The 25,044-nt window shown below is 37.3% G+C and overlaps 1 protein-coding gene across 2 annotated transcripts; it reads left to right on the top strand.

The window, feature by feature from the left end:
* Positions 1-275: 275 nt before the first annotated feature.
* LOC110839312 (ubiquitin carboxyl-terminal hydrolase 15) lies at positions 276-24,986 on the top strand. Of its 2 annotated transcripts, none has more exons than XM_087354402.1 (18): positions 276-480; positions 1,401-1,589; positions 4,177-4,298; positions 5,361-5,491; positions 6,429-6,555; positions 7,991-8,192; positions 9,163-9,234; positions 9,508-9,616; positions 10,652-10,825; positions 11,463-11,621; positions 12,843-13,025; positions 14,158-14,378; positions 17,043-17,290; positions 17,487-17,669; positions 19,097-19,289; positions 20,487-20,740; positions 20,890-20,978; positions 22,431-24,986. In XM_087354402.1, exons 2-18 carry the CDS (start codon positions 1,450-1,452, stop codon positions 22,497-22,499), a joined length of 2,676 nt encoding a protein of 891 aa, XP_087210528.1. In that variant the 5' UTR covers positions 276-480; positions 1,401-1,449; the 3' UTR covers positions 22,500-24,986. The 2 variants fall into 2 exon arrangements, with proteins under 2 accessions (XP_087210528.1, XP_087210529.1); XM_087354403.1 differs by having other exon boundaries at positions 278-480; positions 19,103-19,289.
* The last annotated feature ends 58 nt before the right edge of the window (positions 24,987-25,044 follow it).

Below are 25,044 nucleotides of genomic sequence, written 5' to 3'. Positions count from 1 at the left end.
CATAATTAACGTATTGGTTAATGGGTGTAGTACAGAAGATATGTTGAAATCTATTTTAACGTCTATACGGAAGGGCCATAAGGCAAAAACCGTTACGAAGATAAGTTCCATACCAACAATGTAAATATGGAGGCTGAGCATGCTGTATAATTGCCTGAATAAACCGTATTGCAATCCACTCCTTTACGTAGGAAACTGTCATCTGTTTATTTGGAATTGTTGTGTTTCATTACTGCCGTCAACAATCCGCTTTTATTATTGCGGAAAGAGCTGAGCTGTGAATCGCTTGTAGAAGAAGTGCGTCGTAGAGTAGATAATATTGTGCTGTTAAAAACGTTTTAGAGTATCACAAGTACTTATCTTATATAAGAATTGTTAAGAGATCTGTGATACTGCCCTCCACTCTCTCCATTTTAGTTTTGATTAAATTCATCTTTGCCGGTGGACATCGTGGTCTCGTACAATTGAACAAAGTTTGAGGTAAGGGATTCCTATTTATTATTATTGTTCATCAACTTTAAAGTTTTCATCTGCATTTGTGAACTCGTGTAAGAGAATTAGGCTTGTCTTCTTTTGACATAAATACGTCTATACCGAAAGGTCATTCGGCAAAAACAGCGTTAGTTACGAAGTTGTGTAAGATCCAGCGCCTGGCCATTCCTCACATAAGTGTGGAAATATGTGATTTGTACTTGAATACATAGATTCTACATGCATTCTATGCAGATTTTGAATTCTCAGTGTACCCAGCAATCAAATATTTTGAGAACTTTACCCAAACTAACCTAACCTGACCTTGATTATTTTGGTTACCATGGCTCCCACAGTTGCCTTGGCTAACATGGTGACTATATTTATTTGAGGTATCATGGTTACTTACGCGCGAGGGAAAACAATCGCAGAAAACATTTGGGGAAAAAATATTGTAGATGTAGCTTTTACGTTAAAATAGCATTGTTCGTTATTTATACAATTCTGAATTATCAACAAATGATTACTTCAGTTGGGCTATTGTACTCATACAACTTCAGTTTCAAACTCTTCTTCCCACCTCATTTCCTGTTTTCTGCTGTCGACAAATATAATAATGACCAACGCTGCCAGCGAAATGAAAACATTTCTGGCCCCGGGGTGTCCAGCATGTTGGTTTATTACTGCATATGTTTAAATAATAACCAACTGAGATTATGATTCGATTTTGAACAATTTTCCAGTGAAAATCAAATCTTTGTTCGAATTATCGTAGATCCAAATATACGGGTATTTAGCCTGTTCATACGGAAGCACAGAAAACAATCACTCTCTCTATCTTATCTTCTGTCTGTATACCTGCTATCTATGTGGTATATACTGGTGTTTGTGAAATGATGCAACCTTCTTTTTTAATTTTCCTATAATAGTTCTTGGACGTCACATCCGTACTGGTCGTACTGACGATCCGTGGTTTTTATGTATAAACTGTGGTCCCATCCATGGTTCTGTCAGTCCAGGAAAATGGCGGAAGACGTGGAAGGTGACTGCGATATTTCTGTACGAAAGCAACTAATACAATCGCAAATGGGGAAGCCAATGGTTAAAGGACAGACCTGGTAATGTTACGTTTAGCTTTTTATTACACGTCTCTTTTAGATCTTGTTTTGGTTGATATAGTATCACATTATATTATTTTCTTTGGTAACCATGATCCGTAATTTTAGTTAACCTAATTGTTGGTAATATTAAATGTCGTGAACCGCTAGTTGTGAGAGTGTTTTCTCTCATGTTTGTAGAAGTTTTTCGTTGCATTGAAATTTTGCCAGCTGTACTAGTATTTCCACCCTTTGAGGAAGTTTCCGTTGCGTTGTAGTTTTGAAATTTGGCCTAATGTACAAGTAATTTTGTCCCCTTGTTAGCAAGTTTTCTTACTAACATACAAAAAGGTATTTATACGTAACGAAACTCGTCATTGAAAAAGGCCAGACGTATGCATTATAACAAATATATATTAGAGTCTGATAAAGTAAAAGCTGTTTGGAAAATTGTAAAAGGCGAAGCAGTTAAACATATCGCTGTTGAAACAACCTTCAGTAAAGATGCATAATAATGTTATATGTTATAATGTTGTAACAGGCGTGTTCAATACATATTTCGTAATGATTGCGAAGAAATTGTACATTGGCACTAAAAGATCAACAAAAGAAGAGCCAATAAATTACCGTGCATGACTAAAGACAATCCATTAAACATTCCTAAATCTTATGCAACAGCAGTGATTTAAATTTAAAAGAAAAAAATAATTTTCATAAGAGGAAGTTTGCAGTGTTATGATGAATTAGTGGTGTTGACAAAATTACTCAGAACTTGCTCAGACTGTCTTAATGTTTCTTAAGTTATATGTGTAATCAGTCATTCGCCAAAGACATCTTTCTAAGATGACTTAAGTATTTGAAAGAAATCTTGTCTCACCATGTACAGGCCAATTTCATAACTAAAAGTAAAGTAAAGCTGTCCCATTATATGCCATGTAGGCGCTTGGGTGGGGGGAGGGGGTATAGCTCCAACTCATTCTTAACCTTGGCACTGGATGGTGGTGAGTGGTTAGCTTCATTTCATGACTGCTTTACCCCTGGGAAAGGACCCTGGTACCCATTGGATAGAAAGCTTGGTGGGCCACAGAAGTATTTGAGATGCAGAGGCTAGTGTAAAAATCTTCTGCCCCTATCAGGGATGGAACCCCGGTCATCCAGTCAGTAGTTAGTCATTATACTGACTGATGTGATTATGATGATAAAAATTATTACTGATATAGAAAATGTAAGTTGATTTAGTGGGTGTGACTTTTTAAATTTGTGCCAGGTTTATTCCTCATTCTTTACAATTTGTTATATATTAATCATCCATTTATCTGATGTTATATAGTTTGAATTTCTGAAAGTGTCATTAAGTAGACCACAAATAAGTAATTTCTGTGGTAGTGAGGTCTGGGTCATCAGATAGCAGCCTCAGAAGATTACCAAACACTTAATATTTTTGTAGCTTGTGCTTGTGGTGTTATATTGATGTGTATGACACTATCTTTGGTGGAATGTTTGAAAATTAATTTTTGTAAGAGCCATTTTCTCTAGGTGTCTCTTGAGGGTGCTGAAGTTGGATCCTTGTTTTGTGTGGTTTTGTGATAGTCTTGCTAACAATTGTGTTTAGTTATGGACTAGGAATTTGTTTTTGGCCCACATAAAATAATTGAGTTTATCTGTGTGCCTGGCAGTGAATCTTTTTGCCCTTCTTTAACGTCTTCTGATGTCCTTCATCCGTATTTATTAAAATATTTAAAAAAATCAATAGGTAAATATAATATATTAAAATCTGCTGACTGTAACTGTCATTACTTTGAATTTCTAACAGTAGTTAGCTGCAAATTTAATCTTTCTTTAGAATGTAATTATAACATGGAACAGAAGGAAACTTGTTGTAAGTTTACATACAGAAATTAAATCCATGAACATATATTGGGGACCCGGGATAGCTTAGTCAGTACAGTGACTAACTACGGGCTGGACGACTGGGGTTTGATCGCCGATGGGGGCAGAGGAATTTTCCTGTAGTATCTGCGCCTAGAACTGCTCTGGGGCCCACCTAGCCTCCGATCCAACAGGTACCGGGGTTCTTTCCTGGCAGTAAAGTACGGCCTGGGCGTGATGCTAACCACTCACCCCTATCTAGTGCTAAGGTCAAGAATGTGTAGGAGTTATACGTCCACTCCCCCAAATGACCTACATGGCGTGTAATGTGACGGTTTTGCTTTAATTTATGAACATATATTGGAACCTACTTCTAGAAAGGAAACCTAATACAAGAATTGTGATAAGTCTTTAAACTTTGCAGAAATGTAAAATATTGGGAATTGTTTTGTAAAGGATGGATTCTGTTGTCTTCAAAAGTATAATCGTGAAGTTTATGTTGTCACAGTGTCCAAGTTAACAGACAAAATTTGTCCCTTTGATTACCTAGGACAGGTAAAAGGAAACTTCTGTTCCAGGTATTGGGTATGTAAATATTTATACACTATAAATGTAATGTTTTCCTTAATTTGGATTCCAGACTACAGGTATGAGTTGCATATGTTATTAACCACATGTTGTGACTGATTGCTTGCTGTCCATTACTTAGCAACATTAATAATGTTTCTTTTCATTTTAGGTATTTGATTGACAGCAAGTGGTTCAAGAACTTCAAACATCGCGTCGGCATGGATGATGCTTCAGACGCAATTGGTAGTGTAGCTGATCCTGGACCCATTGATAACAGTTCATTGTTTAATGGTATGTATTTTCATCTTTATTATGTAATGTTTGTGCGTGAGATATATAGCATTATCTGTTGCACTGAATCACATTATTTAATTGATACATATAATTAAGATAATAGTAAACTAAAGATGAAGTTTAGATTGACTTGTTAATTTACATGGAGACAAAAGCATAGAATTTTTCAAAATCTGTCATCTGTCTCTTTGAATTAAAAATATTTCATTCCCCTGACAAGTATTCTCTACTTATGTGATTTGAAGCATTTGCGGCGACATAACTCAATAAAATCCTCTCGGGCGATCATCCATGTCTGATGGTTAAAAGACGAAACTGATGTTTCAGGGACCCACATCATCAGGGTTCTGATGATGTGACTGATCGCCCCGAGAGGATTTTATTGTGTATTCTCTACTCTCTGGTTACTGACCATCTGTTTTTTATTTTGTAATATGAATATTGCTGTCAAGTGCAATCAGTAAGTAATTATTGGAAACAAATTTTGGTTCAGCTGTCAGGAGAACAAACATTCCTGACTTTTTTAGTTCTGGGGTGCATTGTCGTGCGTATTACAGTAAAATTTTGTTATTCAGTGACTCATTGTTCTGGATAGATACCCATTGAGAACCGACTTTTGAAATGATTTCTTCTGAATGATGTTTTATAGTTATTTGTTAAGCTGTCCCACTATACGCCATGTAAGCGCTTTGGGGGAGAGGAGGTATAGCTCCTACTCATTCTTGACCTCAGCACTAGATGGGGGTGAGTGGTCAGTATCACGCCCTGACCGCACTTTACCCCCGGGAAAGGACCCTGGTACGCATTGAATAGGAGTCCGGGTGGACCCCAGAACTGATTGACGCAGAGACTAGAGGAAAAATCCTCTTCCCAAATCAGGGATCGAACCCCAGTTGTCCAGTCCGTAGCCAGTCACTATACTGACAGATACACCAGCTTATTATTTAAACATCTGTGGATCAAAAACTTGAACTGACCATCTAATTCTGGTGTTGTCTTCAGTTGAATTCGTGGATTATTAGCTCAGATCATTAATAATTTCAACAATTTTGTTTACAGATGATGGAAGTGGCACTATAAAAGAAAATTTAGTTGATGAATTGGACTACGTGTTAGTTCCAAGTGAATCATGGGACCTCTTAGTGCAGTGGTATGGTACAGTGGACAAGAACACTGCCATACCCAGGCAGGTGAGTTGTTCTGTTGCTCTATCTTGGTTACTGATGTTTGGGTTGACCTTGTGTGTACTTATTTGAACGATTCTGTCGTTTCCTGACCACTGGCCATCAACAGTCTAGCTTTTGCTGGGATCTTCCAGTTAGTCTTAGTACGACTGTAGAATCACTCTAAAAGAGCATCTTAACTGTAATATAAGAGTTGCTGGAAACTCTGTTCTTGTTTACTATGCATTATGTGTAATTATATTCTGCTCTTTGTATCTAAATATGTATGAAATGTGTTGTAATATGTAATTAATCATGACAGTTCAATATCAGGTTGAAGTCTTGCACATTCAGGAACACAACCCCTGTTTTCTTACTCGTTATATACAGTAAAACCCCTCAAGTTGGACACCCCTATATCCACCCCTTTATATTGGACACTTTTAATTGGAACTGGCGAATATCCTATAATTTTACATGTCCACAATACCCTATATCTTGGACACCGCTTTATCCTGGAACTTGAACACCCCTTTTGTTGTAAGTTGGACAGGTTTGTGCACTTTATTTCGATGCTTTTCAGGGAAACTTTTTCAGTTCCATATTTTGTTATTTTGAATTTCTGAAGTGTTTAACTATTCTTTTGCTGAAACCTTAACTGGACTTCAGTATTGCAGAAGACACAGTTTTAACTCCATCAGCACTGTTCTTGCATTTGAGTTCAGACTGCGTTAACAGAAATGGAATTTTTCTTTTTGCGATGAGGAAGCACATTTTCGTGGAACCCCAAGTGTCCAACTTAGAGAGGTTTTACCGTATTTCCCATTTTACATGTTTTCATTACATACATTGATTCACACCCATGTGTGTAATGGGAGTCACCTGTGAGCCATAAACATTACATTGATTTGTGTTCCAGCGTGTGAAAATAAGTTTTTAATTTGCTTTATCTTTTTTTTTTCAGGTTGTTGAGTTTGGGTTCTTTGTAAAGCAGTGTAGAGTTGAAGTGTATTTTCTGGAATTAAGACTTTGTAAAAATTTCAATCTTGAAACTGAAATTCTCCACAAATTTAGCAAAGGTGACACAATAGGTAAGTTTGAATTAATTTTGTAGCATCAGAGAATGTAATGAGTAGAGACAGAGATATACTTTTTATATAATTGTTGTGTGCGTGTAATATTTCATTTTTCATTAGAACATATTTAGGTTTTGAATTTATATGGCGAGACTTACTAGACCTAGGATTGATGTTTGATGCTGTCGAAAAGATCTACAAATTTAGCGTGGACTTGCAAGGACCTGTACATGGTGAATCAGAATAAATGCTTGAATAAAAATTTGTTAAGAAAGATGAGTGTTCCTAGGCCCTTCCACTGATGTAACTGAAATTTTCCACTTGCGCTTGAACTTTGACTTCACAAAAGGATTGCAAAAATAACCCTCCAATTGATCGAGCACTTTTTACAGAAACCGACAAGAATCAATTAAAATAATATTGTTTGGTTGTGAACATTCTGATTAGCATATGGGCTCACGTACTGGATATAAAACTGGCGAGAACATTTTAATGCTCACTTGACATTTGGCGAGATGGAAATAAAATATTGTGGTCAGATTTCAACTAAATTAAATATATTGGCTTTATATCTGAATGAAAATATGTTTCAAGAAGAATTTCTGCATGTGAAATTTCTTTGTGTGAATGTGAAGAATTTCTGGAAATGTATCTGATGGTCAGTCTGACTAGATTTTCATTGATGATGAACTATTTCTGTGCTTTCATTTATCTGATTTGTTGGACAACTTGTTCCATTCTTAGACCTCACAGGTTCTGATTGCTTAAAGGAAGAAAATCAGTCACATGGCAAGAATAAGGACTATGGATGGGAGAAGAACTTGATGACATTTTTAATTTTGTATAAAACTCTAAATTCAATTTTTTTAACTGTTTAAAAAACTTTGTCAGCGATGTCTTGTTAAACATTTTTATTTTTGTTGCATGTTTTTTTATTTTCATTTTCAAGACTTATTTAAAGTTAATCGCAAATTCAATAGCAAATGGGGAGGAATAAGAAAGGATTTTACAGTTTATCAGTAAATATATACTGGTACCTCATTTTTTAAAACAAAACTATTAACAGTTACCTATGTATTGGAAAGGTTGGTGTACATTTTATACTGAACTTATCAAAAAATTAAAGTAAAGCTGCATAAGTAATTAATCATACGTAGATAGTACTATATGATTTTTTGCTTATAATTTTCTCAAGTTTCAGGATTACTGAATTCCATGTTTGGTTTCTGTACTGAACTGTGGATTCTTTGTGGTAACCGTATATGTATTAATGGAGTATATAAAATTTAAGCAAGAAGAAAGTGTTTTTATTATTGTTATGTTATCAATATTTATTCACGTCACAACTGTTTTTTGATGAAAATGAAACTGAATTGTTTATATAAGGACCAGTGCAATTACTGGGTTTGTGATTTGATTGAGTGAGAAAATGCTTTGTCTGATTTTGCAGGGAATATTAAAAAGACCATGAGGAAACTGTATGAAATACCAGATGAAGTGGAAACGAGAATATGGCGTTGCCACTCTTCAACTGAAATTGATGAACTTGCTAAAGAAGAAAGTACTGCGCAAGATACTGGACTCTACCACAACCAGTTACTGGTTATAGAAACTCGTTCTGAAGATGGAAGTTGGGTCCGCCAAACCAAGAAGTATGATCCTTGAAAAGACAATGTTTAAAACTAATTTTATGTTTGTTCATTTTTCCTTCGTTTTTGTTGTTATTGTTAAATTGTAATTGTAAATGTTTCCACCTTCACATTTTCTTGGTGATTCACAAAAAATATCTGAACAATCTGTTCACTAGTTGGTGAATTGGTTGACCCAGCGTCATGGCCTCTTAAGGTCACCTGATCTAATACTAGTTGACTTCTTATGGGCATTTGAAAACAGTGTTCAAGCCACCTGTACCAAGAAATGTGAATGACCCAAAGAATAAGATTACTAAAATCATTAAAACGTCACACCTGACATGCTACTTGTGTGTGGGAAATCCATATTTATGAGTTGTACCATGTCAGAGTTGGTAGTCTCATTGACTGCTGTTGTCACTGAAGCTTTGTATGTCTAGCTATTTTACCATATTATCATCATCATCATGGGCGCTACAACCCAGGGTGGGTCTTTGCCTGCTTGAGCTTTTATGACAAGTGATTTTTACAGAGTGGGGGTGTTATCCCCATGCCCAGCCCCCAACCTGCAGGACCAGGCCTCTGTATTTATATCCCCCGGAGGCAGGGTGGTCCAGCTATACCCCCAGACACCAGGTACCCATTTTAGTCGCCTCTTACGACATTCATGGGCTATAGTGGGGCTATTATTATTCTCCGACCACCACACAGAGAACCATATTATCATGTTGTGTAATTAAATTTGTGTATCCATTGAAAGTTGTATACATGGCTTAGACTACTGATCAGTGTCTGTTGAATTTTCATGCATTGGACACTGAAAAAGCTGTACAATGACATTCTTTTATCTTCTGCAATGTTGCTGTCTTTCACCAAAGAAAAATAAACAATTTTTCAACTACAGTAAAGCTTATCCAATAGATGTAAAATATTGATTTTGGATGTGACTGTGTTAAAATAGAAGAAGACAAATATCTGCATTTGTTTACAGAATGCCTGGTACATGCCGAACTGCAACGACCGTGTCAGACAAGAGCTCTACTGCAGGCCCCAGTAGTATAATGTAAGTTACTTTTATTCTCAGAGTGGTTTTACTCCTGGGGATTGTTAGTGTGCTAGCCTAGCGTCATTGAAAAGGTCCTGGATTTGATCCCGATCATTGTCATTAGTAATATAAAAAAAGTCTGTAGAATGACGACCAATTTCCTGAAGACAGAAGTAGAGCCAAATGTCAAAACATAATGGTGGACAATGTCCAACGTAGTGTTTTTACGAGGAATAGGAGTCTTTGACACAACATGTTATATGTCTCTGACGCGTGCCTTTGAAATTGCAGGACAACACGGTTTAACCCATATGGCTACCCCAGCGAAAGTCGCTCTGCCCCAGGACTCTGTGGCCTGTGTAATCTTGGAAACACGTGCTTCATGAACAGCGTCCTACAGGTATGTGTGTTTTAGTTACACTTAATTGTAGATTCATGACTCATCAAGAAATTCCTTGCTATGTTGTGATTGATTAAAAGCAGTGTACAGGATTTTATTTTTTATGCTGTTTTATTTGGAATGATATGAGACCTGGCACATTGCATGTTGTGAGCACCTTGTGACAGAAGTTTGAGTTTATTCAGTGTGATAATGGAACATCAGATGTGCACCAGGAAAGTAGTGTAATAAGATATTTCCTTGCTGAGGAAGTTTGTAGTTTTTAAATTCACTGACGTGTACAGTGAACAAGGAGAATAAATATTTCTTGCCATCCAAAATGTTTCTACAGTTTTTGCGTTTGTGGAAAGGTCAGAAATTTGTTATTGATGATGTCATGTCTTGCCATGAATTGCTGTCACTGATGGCAAGATATTTGATATGCGAAATCTGTACCTCTAGCTATGAAAGGTCTTGAGGAAATGGATTCCCAACAACTTTAAGGTGTAAGATTTGAGGTTTTCACAGCAGTGAGTATGAAGATTTCTGTCTTCTGGGTTATTGCGCTGTGTAGTCTGGTCGATGTTTGCCAACGTTTCTGAGGTCATACTGCCTCCGTCATCAGGGCGATGAATATTCATATTCGACCAGACTACACAGCGCAACAACCCAGAAGACAGAAATCTTCAACTTTAAGGTGGCACTAAATCTGTTGATATGGGACAAATTTGTACACAGTGAGTAGATTCAGCAACATGTCCATTTCTTGTAGGGGTTTAAAAAAGCCTGTGTCCCACTGGGTCTGTTAATCTTGTACAGCAGTAGAGAAAATGTGTGCAATTGCCCTGTGGTTATATGGTGAATTAAAAGTACCAGAGATCTTGTTACAAATTCACGGAGTATAAAATGGATTAACTCCTGGAATTTGTTTGTATGATTTTTACCATGGCAGACAAACATCTTTGTGGTTGCTTCATTATTTAATTCATAGGCAGTGGTCTTCAAGTTGCTATTTTTTGTTGTATGGATTTAATTAGGATACCCCTTCATTTTCAGTGCATGAGTAACTGTCCACCAATTACTAAATATTTTCTAAATGAAGAGCACTTCAGTGAACTGAATGAAGAAAATCCTTTGGGCATGAAGGGAGAAATCGCTAAGGCATTTGGGGAGTTAATTAAGACAATGTGGTCTGGTCGACATTCATACACAATGCCGCATAACTTCAAAGTAAGTATGTAAGAAGTGCGTTTGATTTTTTATTTTCATTTTTATTATTATTGTTGTTATAGAACACTTTTGAGTAGATCGCATGTTAAAAACTCGAGGACGTTTCTTTAAAATATGTACCGTTGAAATTTACTGTTATAACAGTTGGTAAAATAAAAATTGTCATAACATGGTCACTTCATGTTTATGGTTTAGGTGTATACAAATTTGAACACATTTTTCAGAAGTCTGTTCTGTAATCATTTGATGCTTGGCATCTATCATGTTGATGGTGTGTTGTACAATTTCATGTTTGAAGCCTTATCTTTTGCATAAACATTAAAAATGGAACAGTTTAATGTTATTGCAGTAATGTACACAAAATGAAGTGGGTTACATAAAAGCTATTAGTTGAAAACTGCAATAAATATTGTAATGTCACTGTGCTTAAGAATTACATTTTGATAATGTGTGAGGAAGAATTCTTAACCTAGGGTATTACGTGAACACCATGAGAATTTCAGGTCTCGGTAATCATGACTGCCTTAGAACAATATGAATATTTTAAGTGTATCTTTTAAAGATGTTTATAATTGTATTGTTATTGAAAATCTGAAAGACTGAGTAAGATTATTTTATCTTATGTACTTTTTGACAGCTTCAGGTGGGCCGATTTGCCCCACAGTTTTCAGGCTACCAGCAGCATGATGCACAAGAACTGCTCACATTTTTGTTGGATGGTCTACATGAAGATCTTAATAGAATTAAGAAGAAGCCTTATATAGAACTTCAAGATGCTTCTGGTCGTCCTGACAAGGTATAAATTACATCACATATTATTTAGATAATCAGCTTCAAAATGGTTAAATACTGAAGCTACAGCCTTACAAGATGGTCTGCATCATGCCCTGGCTGCGCTTTACCCCCAGGAAAGGTGACTGGGTGGGCCCCAGAACCAGTCTGAATGCAGAGGCTAGAAGAAAAAGCCTCTGCCCCTGTCAGGGATCGAACCTCGTGTGTCCAGTATGTTGCCATTCACAATACTGACTGAGCTATGTCGCACAGCAGCCAAACTTTATTTCTGTAACTTCACGACGTTGTACTTCATCCAGAGTTGATTTCTTTAGACAAAGCTTGGTTTTGTATGAATGGGCACATAAACACTCAAAATAACAAGTATTGGAGTAGGAAAAAAATGAAGATCTATTTCATGATGTAAAATTTGGTGTTTGGTGCACCCTGAGTGTTGTTCATGTTACATGTAGAAGCAATTATGTGTGAGAGATGTGTAAAGCAGAGATATTGGGCCAATATACTTTACTCTGCAGTGTTATTATAGTCTTGCTATTTCAGCACCTAACCAAGTAGGAAAGGCAGTAAGCAATGCAATGTTCTTGCATAGCAGAAAAGCCATACCCTAGTATAGCCACCAAATTGCCTACCAGGTGTATCTGCTATAATAATAATAATCTGTGGCGTAACAGCCCTCTGAGAGCCATAGTCGACTAGCTGGCTGCTGGCCTCACGTTCACATGCCTAAGCAGAGGTGAACGATGATCCAACCAGATATAGGGTGACATGTGGTCAGCATGATGAACCCCCAGCCATCGCTAGTTTTCATGACCGGATTACGCTACCCATTGTAGCTCCCCAATTTCCTCACGATGCTGGGTTCGCACCGGTCCCATACACCGGTTGAAAATCTCTTGAGAAATTTCTTTCCTCGAGACTCAAACCAGCACGCATTCCATATCACTGGTCCGAAGCATGACGCCTCATCAGTATATATATTTTAAATGTGTAATGTAGACAAGATGGCTGTAATTGGCCTAAAATCACACTAGCTCTACTTAACAGGGTGTTCACACTCTTTTGAAGTTTGTTGTTAGCAAAATGTGTGTTTGACTTCTATGTGGAGACAGCTTTATGCCCCATGTATATTATTATACCTTATTAACATTTGTTGTTTTTGTATTGGTGAAGGATAAAGTGAGAAATGCGATATGCTTACACTTATTTGAACCTATGTTTGCTTTAGGACGTGGCCAAAGAAGCTTGGGACAATTACAGGAAGAGGAATGATTCTGTCATAGTCGACTTCTTCCATGGTTTATTAAAGTCTACCGTTGTGTGCCCAGACTGCAGCAAAGTATCGATCACATTTGATCCATTTTGCTACTTGTCTCTCCCTTTACCTACAAAAAGAGAACGAGCTTTAGAAGTAAGCATCCATCTCTTATTGATAGTGACTGGTATAAGAAACATTAATGAATCATTTTTTACAAGTAATATAATACTGGGAACGACCCGTTCTTCAAGTGCCTGAACACTGCGGGTCCCAACTTTTCGTTGGCTTGATCTATAGACATTTTGGTAGGACTCCTTGGTCGAGGGATCGGCCCGTCGCGAGGCCTCTACCTGTACACAGGACAGCACAACACAGAAAAACGCAGACAAACATCCATGGCTCGAGTGGGATTTGAACCCATGGTTCCAGTGACCAAGCGGCACAAGGCCCATGCCTCAGACCGCACGGCCACTGCGGACCCCTAAGTAATATAATATTCCTCCCATCTCGTATAAAAAGAAACTAACAGAAGTGTAATTTTGCCAGTTGTGCTCCTCAAAGTGAGAGACCAACATAGATTGAGGGTCTTTGAGAACAGTGTTGAGGAGGATATTTGGACCTAAGAGAGGAAGACGGATCATGGAGAAAATTGCATAATGATGAGCTTCACGGCCTGTACTCCTCACCTGATGTTATGGTGATTAAATCGAGGAGGATGAGGTGGGTGGGACATGCGGCACACATGGGGGAGGGGAGGAGTGTTTACAGGATTTTGGTTGAGAGGCCGCTGGGAAGACCTAGGCATAGGTGGGAGGATAACATTAAGATAGGCCTTGGGGAGATAGGAATCAATGGAGCGAACTGGATGCAGCTAGCTAAGGATAGAGTCCAGTGGCAGGTTTTTGTGAACACGGTGATGAACCTTCAGGTTCCATGAAGAAAGTGGGCTATTCTTTGACCAGTTGAGTATACAGTAGACTTTTTAAAGAATTCCCTGCACCATAGGGTGAGTGAATGTAATATTTGCACTTACTAATGAAGGATTGAATTATGTTTCGGTTAACATGCTGATACAATTGATTTTGAAAGTGTGTTAAATCAAGTCAGTGTAATAGAATATTGTCACTGACTAAATCACCAGAGTTACATGTCAGATGTGTTGTAGATTGGGCGAGAAAATTTTGTGATCCTCAAAGGCCTTATGTGTCTAAGATTATTGAAACTTGATTATATCATATCTGAGTCTCTTTTGTGTAATTAAATGTCATATTTATTTGTTTTATAGGTACTTTTGTTCCATTATGAAGCTACTCAGAAGCCAACCCACTACACAGTAATTGTGCCAAAAAGAAGCTTAATCAAAGACTTGGTCACAAATGTTGGGCAGTTAAGCGGCATTCAGCCTGATAATTTAATTGTAACTGAAGTAACGAGAAATCACTTCCACAAGTTCTTTTCAAGCAATGATTCTCTTGAAAAAATTGATGACAAAGATAAGATTTACATGTAAGTATACTAACATAGGTTGTCTATGTTTTTGTGTGTATGTGCTTAGATCCATTCAGAAGTAGAAGTGTTCTATGTGTCTTGTCAGTCTGTTTGATTATCCATGCCAATAGGCCAAATCAGTTTTGACGAAAGTTTGTCGCAACTCATAATAAGAAATTTAAAAAATGTGCTTTTATTTGTGGCCCGTAATTGAAAATTGTGGTAGGTCATTAATATGTGAAACAAATAATTAGTAAATGAAAATGTTGATGGTGATTGTGGCCTCATTATTTGCCTGGAGGGACTGTGGAATATCATATAAAACCTTAATCATTATGCATGTAACTTGTCCTTGAAGCCTCCCAAATAAGAACCAGAGTGCTAACAACTTGGCTGTAATAAGTAACAAAGGCTGTATTGATTTAAGATTGCAGTTTTCTACAATTTCCCAACTGTGAAAGTAATTCACATGTTCTCAGTGGTTCCAATATAACAAAATAATGTATCCATCACTTGAAGATTTCTGTCTTCTGGGTTGTTGCGCTGTGTAGTCTGGTCGATGTTAACCAACGTTTCAGAGGTCATACTGCCTCCGTCATCAGGGCGATGAATATGCCAATAGGGTGTGAGAAGTTGGATTTTATAGGCAGGGAAGTGAAAGGTGTAGCCTGCCCCGAGCCAATGGGAGCAGGTATGGGAGTGGACCAATGGTAGCACGTGGGCGAGGGTGGGAGAGGGAGAGATTGTAGAGAGAGAAAGGTGAGTGTAGTTGTATGGATAAAGGCCCTGAAAGGGGCCGAGTTAGTGGTCTGGTTGATTCTGGCGGCGCACTCTTGCTCGTTCTCGGAGTCCTCGGAGTGTGTGGATCAGAGGCTTCCAGGACCGGCTCAGGTGAAGTCCATCTTCCCTGTTAAAGTTATCAGGATGAAGTTCGATCTCGATGGCTTCCCTGATTAACCGGTCCATGTAGCCGGTTTTTGAGGAGAGGATAGCAGTGTCCTCTAGCTGTATCTTGTGCTCCAAGTTGAAGCGGTGTTCAGCAACCGCAGATTTCTCGGGCTGCCCGAGCCGGATGTGGCGTTCGTGCTCCTTGATCCTGGCCTCCACGGAACGGCCTGTCTGGCCGATGTAGACTTTTCCGCACTCGCAGGGAACTCTGTATACGCCAGGCGTCTTCAGTCCTAGGTCGTCCTTTACCGGCCGGAAAAAACTGGGAATTTTCTTTGGCGGAAGACCAACGGACTTGATGTCGTGCCTGGCCAGCAACCTCTCCCACCCTCGCCCACGTGCTACCATTGGTCCACTCCCATACCTGCTCCCATTGGCTCGGGGCAGGCTACACCTTTCACTTCCCTGCCTATAAAATCCAACTTCTCACACCCTATTGGCATATTCATCGCCCTGATGACGGAGGCAGTATGACCTCTGAAACGTTGGTTAACATCGACCAGACTACACAGCGCAACAACCCAGAAGACAGAAATCTTCATATTCACCGCTGTGAGAACCTCAAGTCTTATCCATCACTTTTATGTTCATGGAATCTCAATATTTGAGTGACACCATTAATTTTATTTTTGTAATGGATTTCATTAAAGCTATTGACCCTCATGCTGAAAATATTTGAAATAGAGTCATCCGCTCTGGAAATATACATTTTATTAAGTGAATTAACTTTTGCTCAACATACGCAAATTTAAAAAAATTGTGTAAACTAAACCATTGGTGATTGCTGTCTTCTGGGTTATTGCACTGTCTTGTCTACCAGACTACACGGCGCTACAACCCAGACGACAGCAATCTTCAGACTCACCGCTGTGAAAACCTCATCCTACATAAACCATTGGTACCGACATATAGTTTATACTTGGATCCTTTACTGCTTCATATTGGGAAATGTTACAGGTTGTACAGGTAGCTCTCGATTTACGCCAGGAGTGCGTTCCTGGATGAACCGGCGTAAATGGAATCGGCGTAAATTGAAACTCTTTTATAATGTAAATCAATGGGAAGTCAATGACATGTGTTCCCAGCACCCAAACATTGACAAGTAATATAATGGCATTAAATTTAAAGCTCTGAAATAACGTAAATAAAATAAATGAAATCTAAAAAATATGTTTATACACTTACAATCAGCAATTCGTTAGTCCCCGCGATTGACTGTGATTCTTTCATGTGACTGATGCGTACAGTCATCTCTGCTGTTATGTGATAGTTACATTCATGTAAGACGCCGACCTATAGAAAATCACGTAAAAATAACCCCGGTAACTCCGCAGAGATTAAATTAGTCCTTTGAAAGTTTAAAGCGCCAGGAATGAAATTGCATAAGAGCAAACTCGCATATGCAATAGTTTGCAGTTCACAAACAGCTTTTACTGATTCATCGATCTCATTGGAGTAAACATATGTAATTGCAGAGATGACTGTATTTATAATTTTTATTCAAAATCAGCGATGTAAGAATTACGATTTAGTATAAGAATCAGTACGAGATACATTGTAAAACGTTGTAAATAATAGTAAAATATATTTTTTTTACTTGCTGGTTTCAAAATTTGCCTTATTCTGAATCGGTGAAAATCGAGGGTTACCTGTGTGTGTGTATATATATATATATATATATATATACTTTTTTTGTGTTATATGACAACATCTTATATCTGACATATTTTACAGCTATGAGATGCCTGTTCAGAATGATACCCACGTGATTTTGCCAGTGTATCTTTGGGAATCATCCGCGAAAATAGGGTTTTCCCGAGAACAATTATTTGGTGATCCTCTGTTGATAGCAGCCCCAAGGAAAAACTGCACTTACGACGTATTATATCAGTTGGTGCTTCACAAATTGCAAAGGAACATTTGCATACCAGATGACAATAGTTCCTGGTGGAATACAAAAACCAAAAACTATTCAAATGGTGGTAAGTATTATTTACATATAATTTGGTTTGCAACTTTAATTAAATTTCCATTGACTACATCAAAAATATTCATTATGCTATCAATGACAAGTTTTGAATGGATCTGTTTAAATCAAAATATTGACATGCTAGAAGAATAGAAGAGAGACATTGTATTAACACACAAAGTTTTTCTACTTTTTTTTCTTTACATCAGATTTGACCCTAAATGAAGATTCCCCAGGAGATGAAAATGATGAAAGTTGCAGTGATAATGGCGACTGCAATGGCGAACGTGTTCCAAGACGCATATTCAGCTTTTATTTGGTGACCAGTGGTGCAGATTGTAGCCAAGATATTGTGAAGATCCATAATGATGGAAACCCACTTTCCTTCCCAAGTAAGTTACCATGTGGTTTAACTAAATAACTGTCCTACTCCATGAAATAGAATCATTCTCGAGAAATAACAGCCTTTTCCTGACTTTCAAGAAACCCAGAGGATCATTACCACATTTCTAAGAGCCTCCCATTCATCATTGTACTCAGCCTGATGAACCCAAGCCACATCCGTATTTCGTCATGATCTATTTTAATATACAGTGAAACCTCTATCCATCGTTCCCGGAACTATCGTTTTCCCGGATGCATCGTCCGTTTTGTTCGGTCCCGAATACATCCCATATAAAATAATGTTACATTTTCCCGCTTCTATCGTTCCTCGAACTATCGTTTTATCGCATCGATCGTTCAAAAATCTTAGTCCCGTCCCACAATTTTCCCGCAATGATCGTTTCTGAGAATTTAAAATGCTGGGTTTAGAGATAAATTAATACCGAAAGACGCATAATGTTTTTGGAATACACAGTAGCGGTAACCTGTTATGTCGCCCAACCAGCACATTCTTTTGGAATGAGGGTCAGCGGTGCAGGGGTGATGGTTGGAGTGAATGGCGGTGCTCATTGTCAGAAATTTTACGATTATAATTAGGGTGCACTCATATTTCGTTCCAGCGATGCCAGATGGCATGTGCAGTGTGAATTTCTTCACAAATGCTTTTACGTATTATAAGTACAAAGGCTGGCGGCACTTTTCATTCTTCTGGTTCATCTCGTTTCCAGCGGTTCAGGGTCTTCTACAGCTACGTTTCGTTGAGTTTGGCAGTAATAGTATTTCCATTCTTCCTGTTATTGTCCGCGAAGAGGGTGGGAGCGGTAAGGAAGAGGAAGACGACGAATGCGAGCCCGAAGCTTTGCCGAGTTTTGCCGAAGCATTGGCGAAAGTGAAGTCGTTCTTTTATGCGCTTAATATTAGTGAACGTGACGAAGAAAACATTTTGAACGTGGAAAGTGCTCTGTTTGGTCTAAAACGTAAAGTTTCGACAAACCAGTTGTCCATTAAAGACTTTTTTGGTAAAAAGAAGTAACTTTGAAAGAGAAACATTGTTTTTTTTAAATTTTTAATGCTTTCCCGCATCTATCGTTTTCCCGCATTCATCGTTTTTATTTCCCACCCCCGCCGAAAACGATGCATCGAGGTTTCAATGTAATCCTCTCATTTACATGTAGATTTCCTATGTGGCCTCTCACCTTCATCTTTCTAGTTTTCATTGTTCATTGTATAGTGAGGAAAGATCACCAGTATTTAAATCATTTATGTGTTTCTGACACAGCAGTAGTTATTACATGTTTAGAAATGAGGACTTTCTGAAATAATATTTCTGTGATAGGAATTTCAGTTTCATTATGTTGTCCAAACTACTTGAAGTACCAGTGTTGAACTTCTTTTTTAATGTAGAAAATTAGTAATTATTTGTGAAATTCTTGAGCTTTAGAACATATTGGACAGTCATTCGTCGCTGCAAAATGGACGCGAGAAGCCCGTGATCAGTTTTTCTTTGACAAATCATTGGAAGATACAGAGGATGACCAGTCAACAAGGAAGAATCTTCAGGCACTTAAATTAAGAGACTGCATTGAACTTTACACGACGCGAGAAAAGCTCGGAGCTGATGATGCCTGGTAAGATCACATGACCTTTAAGTGTAACTTGGAAAGAATTAATTTTTCAAATAGTATAAATTTAAAGTATGAATGAATGAAAATTAAACATGGCAACAGAAAATAGGTTATGGGTGTTTATTTGATTTATTTAAATTGTACTAGGAATGTAACTTTATATTTGCCCACCTGGTGGCTGCGCATAGCATAAAATTGACTATAATGAAACAAAAATAGTAATTAGTCCTAAGTCTTTTTTTATTAATTTTCTATATGGGTGTGATAAAGCATGACCAGAGTGACTTACTACAGCTGAAGCAGGTTTGTCGTAGGTGTCTCATATAATGAATTTTCGTACCTGAATAAATGCAATTACATGAGATCTGATTTTTAAAATTTATTTATTTATTTATTACTCCAGTTGTTCCAGTCTATCATTTAGGGAATGTAACTTTCAAAGCACAGTGAACAGGAAGACAACTATCTCAGTTGAATTTTGTATGCTTGTAATCTTCAGCATTTTCGATCATGGTTTTTGGTATATCAAGTTGCACTGTATTTCATAGGGCTATATATGAACAGCTGCATGATATATTTCACGTACTCATCTAAAATTTATGATCCTGATGATTTCTGCCTCAAAAACACTTCTTGTATCTTTAAATTGATTAAATAAGTGATAAACTTTGCAAGCTGGAGATGTACATTTAACGGTAAGAGTGAAATTTATAATAGCATATTGTGTTTACTGCTAAGGAGAAGCCATCATAATGACAGAACATAAAGTATGACTCACTGTGAAACGCCTTGCTTGCGCAAACTAAAATTTGGAGAGTTGCTGAATATTTTGCAATGAACATCATGATTATGCTGTATACTTAATGAGATGTTACATTTTAAAAGAAGTGACTTTGCTTTAATGGTTCTATATGTAATTTGTTTGGTCACCTGTGATCGTTATATATGGCGAAAAGCTTGTGTGATCTGCCATAATAAGAATTTCATTGAATTTTACCTATTGTGTGATGAGCATGTTGATCATAACTTACACACATTCATGATTGCTTTGTAAGAAAGATATCATTTCAGTAAAGAAGGCTACAAACCACATTTGTTGTAATTATTACCATTATGTCATATTATCTTGTGTTCTTTAGGAGCACCATTAGGCAGGAAACATTGTTTCGTTTCAACATTGTCATTTGTTCACTTGTGTAGGTATTGTCCTACATGCAAGAAGCATCAGCAAGCTACAAAGAAGTTTGACTTGTGGGAGTTACCTCGAATTCTGATCATCCACTTGAAGAGGTTTGTGTTCGACAGATATCGTCGAGATAAGGTTGATCGAATGGTCCAGTATCCTGTACGAGGTCTCAATATGTCAGAATATGTAATCAACAAGAGTCACCCAGAAGCTGTATATGATCTGATAGGAGTATGCAACCACTTTGGAGGATTAGGGGGAGGCCATTGTAAGTGTTTCTGATTTCGTTAATATTTTTAGAATTGAGGCAGGACAATGGCAAATTTCGTGATAGTTATGTTATGTGTATGACAGCATTACTGAATATAATATCTTTACTGACATTAACACATCATATATCATAATTTTTTCTTTCAGATACTGCATCTTGCCAGAATCATAATGATCACAAGTGGTACTTATTTGATGACAACAGTGTGTCTGAAATTAAAGAACAAGCTGTTGTGGTAAGTGTAAGAAATTTCTTCTTGAACAGTTAACATGTTCACTTCCTGGTACTCTGCCTCTGGCATACATCTCAGCTCATCTGCTTTTAGCAGTATTCTAACATTTAGCATTATTTCCCTTCTTCCCTGGCTCTTCGACCCAGTTGTGGGTTTTCACCGCCTCCTTTTTCAGAGGTTTCCTAGACTTTGAAGTGTGCATCTGTGAGTAGTGAGTGACAAGCCCGCTGCCTCTGCACAATTTCTACTGAATTCTAATTTGTCTGTTAGAGCCATCTAGTAGAGAATCAGGAGAGACAAGGGTGAGAAATCGCCGCTGAATTTTGCTTATGAAACATCTCATTCATGCTCGTAAAGTTCCTTTATATGCTGTAAATCGACAACATGGGACTGCCAGCTTTACTTCTCCAAAGGAAGTTGTGCTACAGGTTTTTATTACCCTTAAAAATCCATTGACCTTGGATGGATTTGATCCCGTGAGCCTTGTGTCCAGTGGCAAGTACGCTAACCACTAGATTTAGCGTTATTACATGAGGAAAGAATTGAATGGCAGTCTTCATAAGTTCAAGGAATTGCATAATGGCATGCACCACGCAGTGACAAGATAAAACTACCTGCCCAAAGTGCATTCTGAAAGAGATATTTTGTTTTTTCACAATGTGTTGCTGTATGATCAAAGTCAGATATGGCAGTCTGAACAAATCACCGCTAAACATCCAGACTTGTATACAGGTGCAAATGGGTTAAGATTTATAATAATTTTTCATGTTTGCATCATCAGTAAAGTCTGTAACCCCCCCCCCCCCCCCCCCCCCCCCCTCAACTACCAACTTTATTCTCACTGTTTCCAGTACTCTTCTTATCCATGTTATTTACAGGCATAAAGCATTGTTCTTTTCGAGGTTGCTTTGAATTTGTAACCATCAAACTAAATTTATAGGTCCTGTGCATTTGCAGCTGGCTGGATTTAAATTTCAGTATTTTCATGATGCTAAGGTTTAATTAAATAATACTTTGCAAGTATTACAGTGGCTTACAGAAATGTGTGAAAATAATTGTATTAATAGTAGAAGTGTCTGTCTAGTGATAAATGGTACTTCTAAGAAAACTGTGTTTAAGGGTTTCATAATGATACCAAATTTTAGACCTGCGCCTTGTCCCAAATATTTTTTAGCTACCATGTAGAGGTCATTGTTTATATTGATACTTGAATAAAACTGAACATATTATTTCCACTAATTCTAAGGGAAGAAAGTGAGCTCGGGGCGTGACGCTGACCACTCATTCCTATCTAGTGTACAATAACTGGTCTTTTATATACCACGACAGAAATGTGGCATAATTGTAAAGAACCACAAGCAAACAGTGTTTATTGCTGTATTATATATATATATATATATATATAATATATATTTTAATATAACTAATGTTTTAAGCTATGTATTTTATTTCCAGTCAAATGCAGCATACGTATTGTTTTATATGCGGCGTAACTGTTACGATGAACAGATGGAGCTCAACTAGTGATGAGCTTGGTGAGAAACACACATTTTGCCACCATCTTGTGCCTCTCGCAGCTCTGACTGAACACAAGATGCTCCTCACATCTGTGCTGTGATAATAACAAGTAAAACTGATGTGGTTACAAAAATACCCTTCCAAGGATTGTGTATGTGTGATTATCATTATATCGGAGACTCTGGAGACAGGCAATAGGTAATAAATGTAATTACAGTTGTTTAAATAATTCTGTGAGCTTGTTTGTCATACTGTACTGCGTAATTTTATCACATATGTGATGTCTGGATGATGAACTGTAATTTAATTGTGGTACATTTTGTTCTCTGTAAGTTAACATTGGGTGGATATATGTTTCAAAGTCTGGATTGCAGAAAAAAATGTACGTTATGTGTGGGGCTGTGGGAAAGTGGTGCCAGCAACAAGAATTTTGCAACTTATCTCTCAGGCCTCTCCTAATATTGTGCCTGCCGCGATGCTTCCTGTTGCCCGTCCAAGAATCGAAGATGGTGTCCATATGGCTTTGATAGTATCAGATATATCGTGTTTCCATCTCAGTATTTTTAATGCTGCTTTTTCTGTTAATGATCCCAGCCCAGTGATTGCTGACATTAAAACTTCATTTTTCATACTTTATTGCTCATGTTGAGCATGGCTAAACAAGTGGTACTTAATATGAATCACAATTATCTGTAGTATATTTCAGGGTATTGGCATAATAACGGATGTGAGAACGATGCATAGTGCTCACTGTGACATTAGTAAATGTAAATGAAATTATGTTTTTCCATGTGACACCAAATATTTTGATGCATGTAGTGCAGTATGTCATAGATATATTTATTTTTATTTAGTATTAGAATTTTTTCGTGGACTGTAATTTGCTCTATACCAAAACTTTATCAGCTGGTGAACTCTTATTTTGCTTCTCTGAATTTTTACCAGCATTCTTTAGACTTTTGGATAGATTTTTGTGGTAGCAATAAGCAGTGTCTGGGAAGTGGTGTAACAAACTGACTGCCAAGTTGTAAGAGCCTGATATTACTCAGGGAAAAAATTAAATTTACAATTTAATGCATGTATACAAATTTCAATTTTAACACACTTGTTTATGAAGTTCCAAAAATTTAATTATTTGAACTTTATTTAAACCAGGCCTTGATATGTGTGTATTTAGCAAAGTCTTACTGTTGTAGAGCTTTGTGTATATAAATTTTGCAAGGTGCTTTGCGAAGTCAGTGGGCAGAACATCTGCGTAGATTGGAAATTTGCTCTGTGCTGTATCTGGGCAGCGGTACATTTGTGAGGGGGAATTTGTTTCATAATAAGGCATGCAATATGTTTACAAATGTGCTGAAAGAAATAGAGTATTCGTCTGTTAAAGGAACAAACATGACAAAGTCTGCTGCTCATCTGTGAGATATTTTTATGCTAATGGTTTTTTATCAGACATTTTCAAATTTGAAAATTGATTTGAACTTTACACTGTGAAGTAACCTCTGCTTCTTCATAATTATAAAAACAAATAAAGTATTTGAAGTAAAGTGCAGTAAGTAGGACTATGCCAAAAGCCAATAGCAAAAATTGTATTCTGTTCTGTTGCTCCTTTCCAAACTATGAGATCAGGGTTATATAGTGAACAAGGAACACACCATCCATCTCATTTTCTGTTTCAAGGATGTTTGTACAAGGGCAGAAAAGAATTTGTTTCACATAGTAATATAGATCATCTTTTACAAATAAACATGTCAAATTTATTTCATGATTGCTGTCACTGGTGGTTTGTAGTTGTGGGATTTTAATTTTTTCTACTCTGTTGTAAGAATAACATGTTGGATATTGTCCGTTGTCTGAGTTATATTTGATTTACGTGACATTCTGTAAGTCGCCCGCACTCCCTTTTTCAGATGCTAGGTCGTCATTATACTGACAGATTCTGTAATTTTTATATTTTTACATTACTGGCTGTGGTTGGGATTGAACCTGGGCTCTATTGGATATGAGGTTAGTATGCTTCTGGGATGGCTCATAAATATAATTCCGATCACACTTGCTGTTACTTCCTATCTCTTGGTAGAGTTATGACAACCATTTGTGGGCCATCATGGTTAGCATACTAGCATATTATTAAGAAGTTTTTGAGTTTGATGCAGACCATCCCACCATTGTCAGAAATAAAAAAAAAGTTATAAAAATCTGTCATCATAATAACAACCAATTGCTGTAAGATTGGTGTAGGGACAACTCTGAAACATGTTTTTTAAACAGGCCTCAGACAATGGAGTTTCCAACATAATATTCTTATAATAAATCATGTATTTTACAGACCTTTAGATAATCATTTTCTGTACTGTATCCCAAATGTTTTATGATTTCTGCTAATGCTTTTGTGTTTTCAGGACAATCCTTTCTTTCTGTTGATCTCAGCTTTTGAATATATTACCCAGTCATATGTACTTAATATTGTTGTTGAAATACATATTTCTCACATTATCATGGACTCTGAGGCATTGAGCTCTACACAATGTGTAAGTGTTGGTATTTGTTATAG

The sequence above is a fragment of the Zootermopsis nevadensis genome, unplaced genomic scaffold, assembly GCF_977971745.1.
Source record: "Zootermopsis nevadensis isolate Lab colony 2312 unplaced genomic scaffold, Znev_1.0 Znev_ptg000023l, whole genome shotgun sequence".
Lineage (NCBI taxonomy): Eukaryota > Metazoa > Arthropoda > Insecta > Blattodea > Termopsidae > Zootermopsis > Zootermopsis nevadensis.
This window is presented reverse-complemented; position numbering and strand designations above follow the sequence as displayed.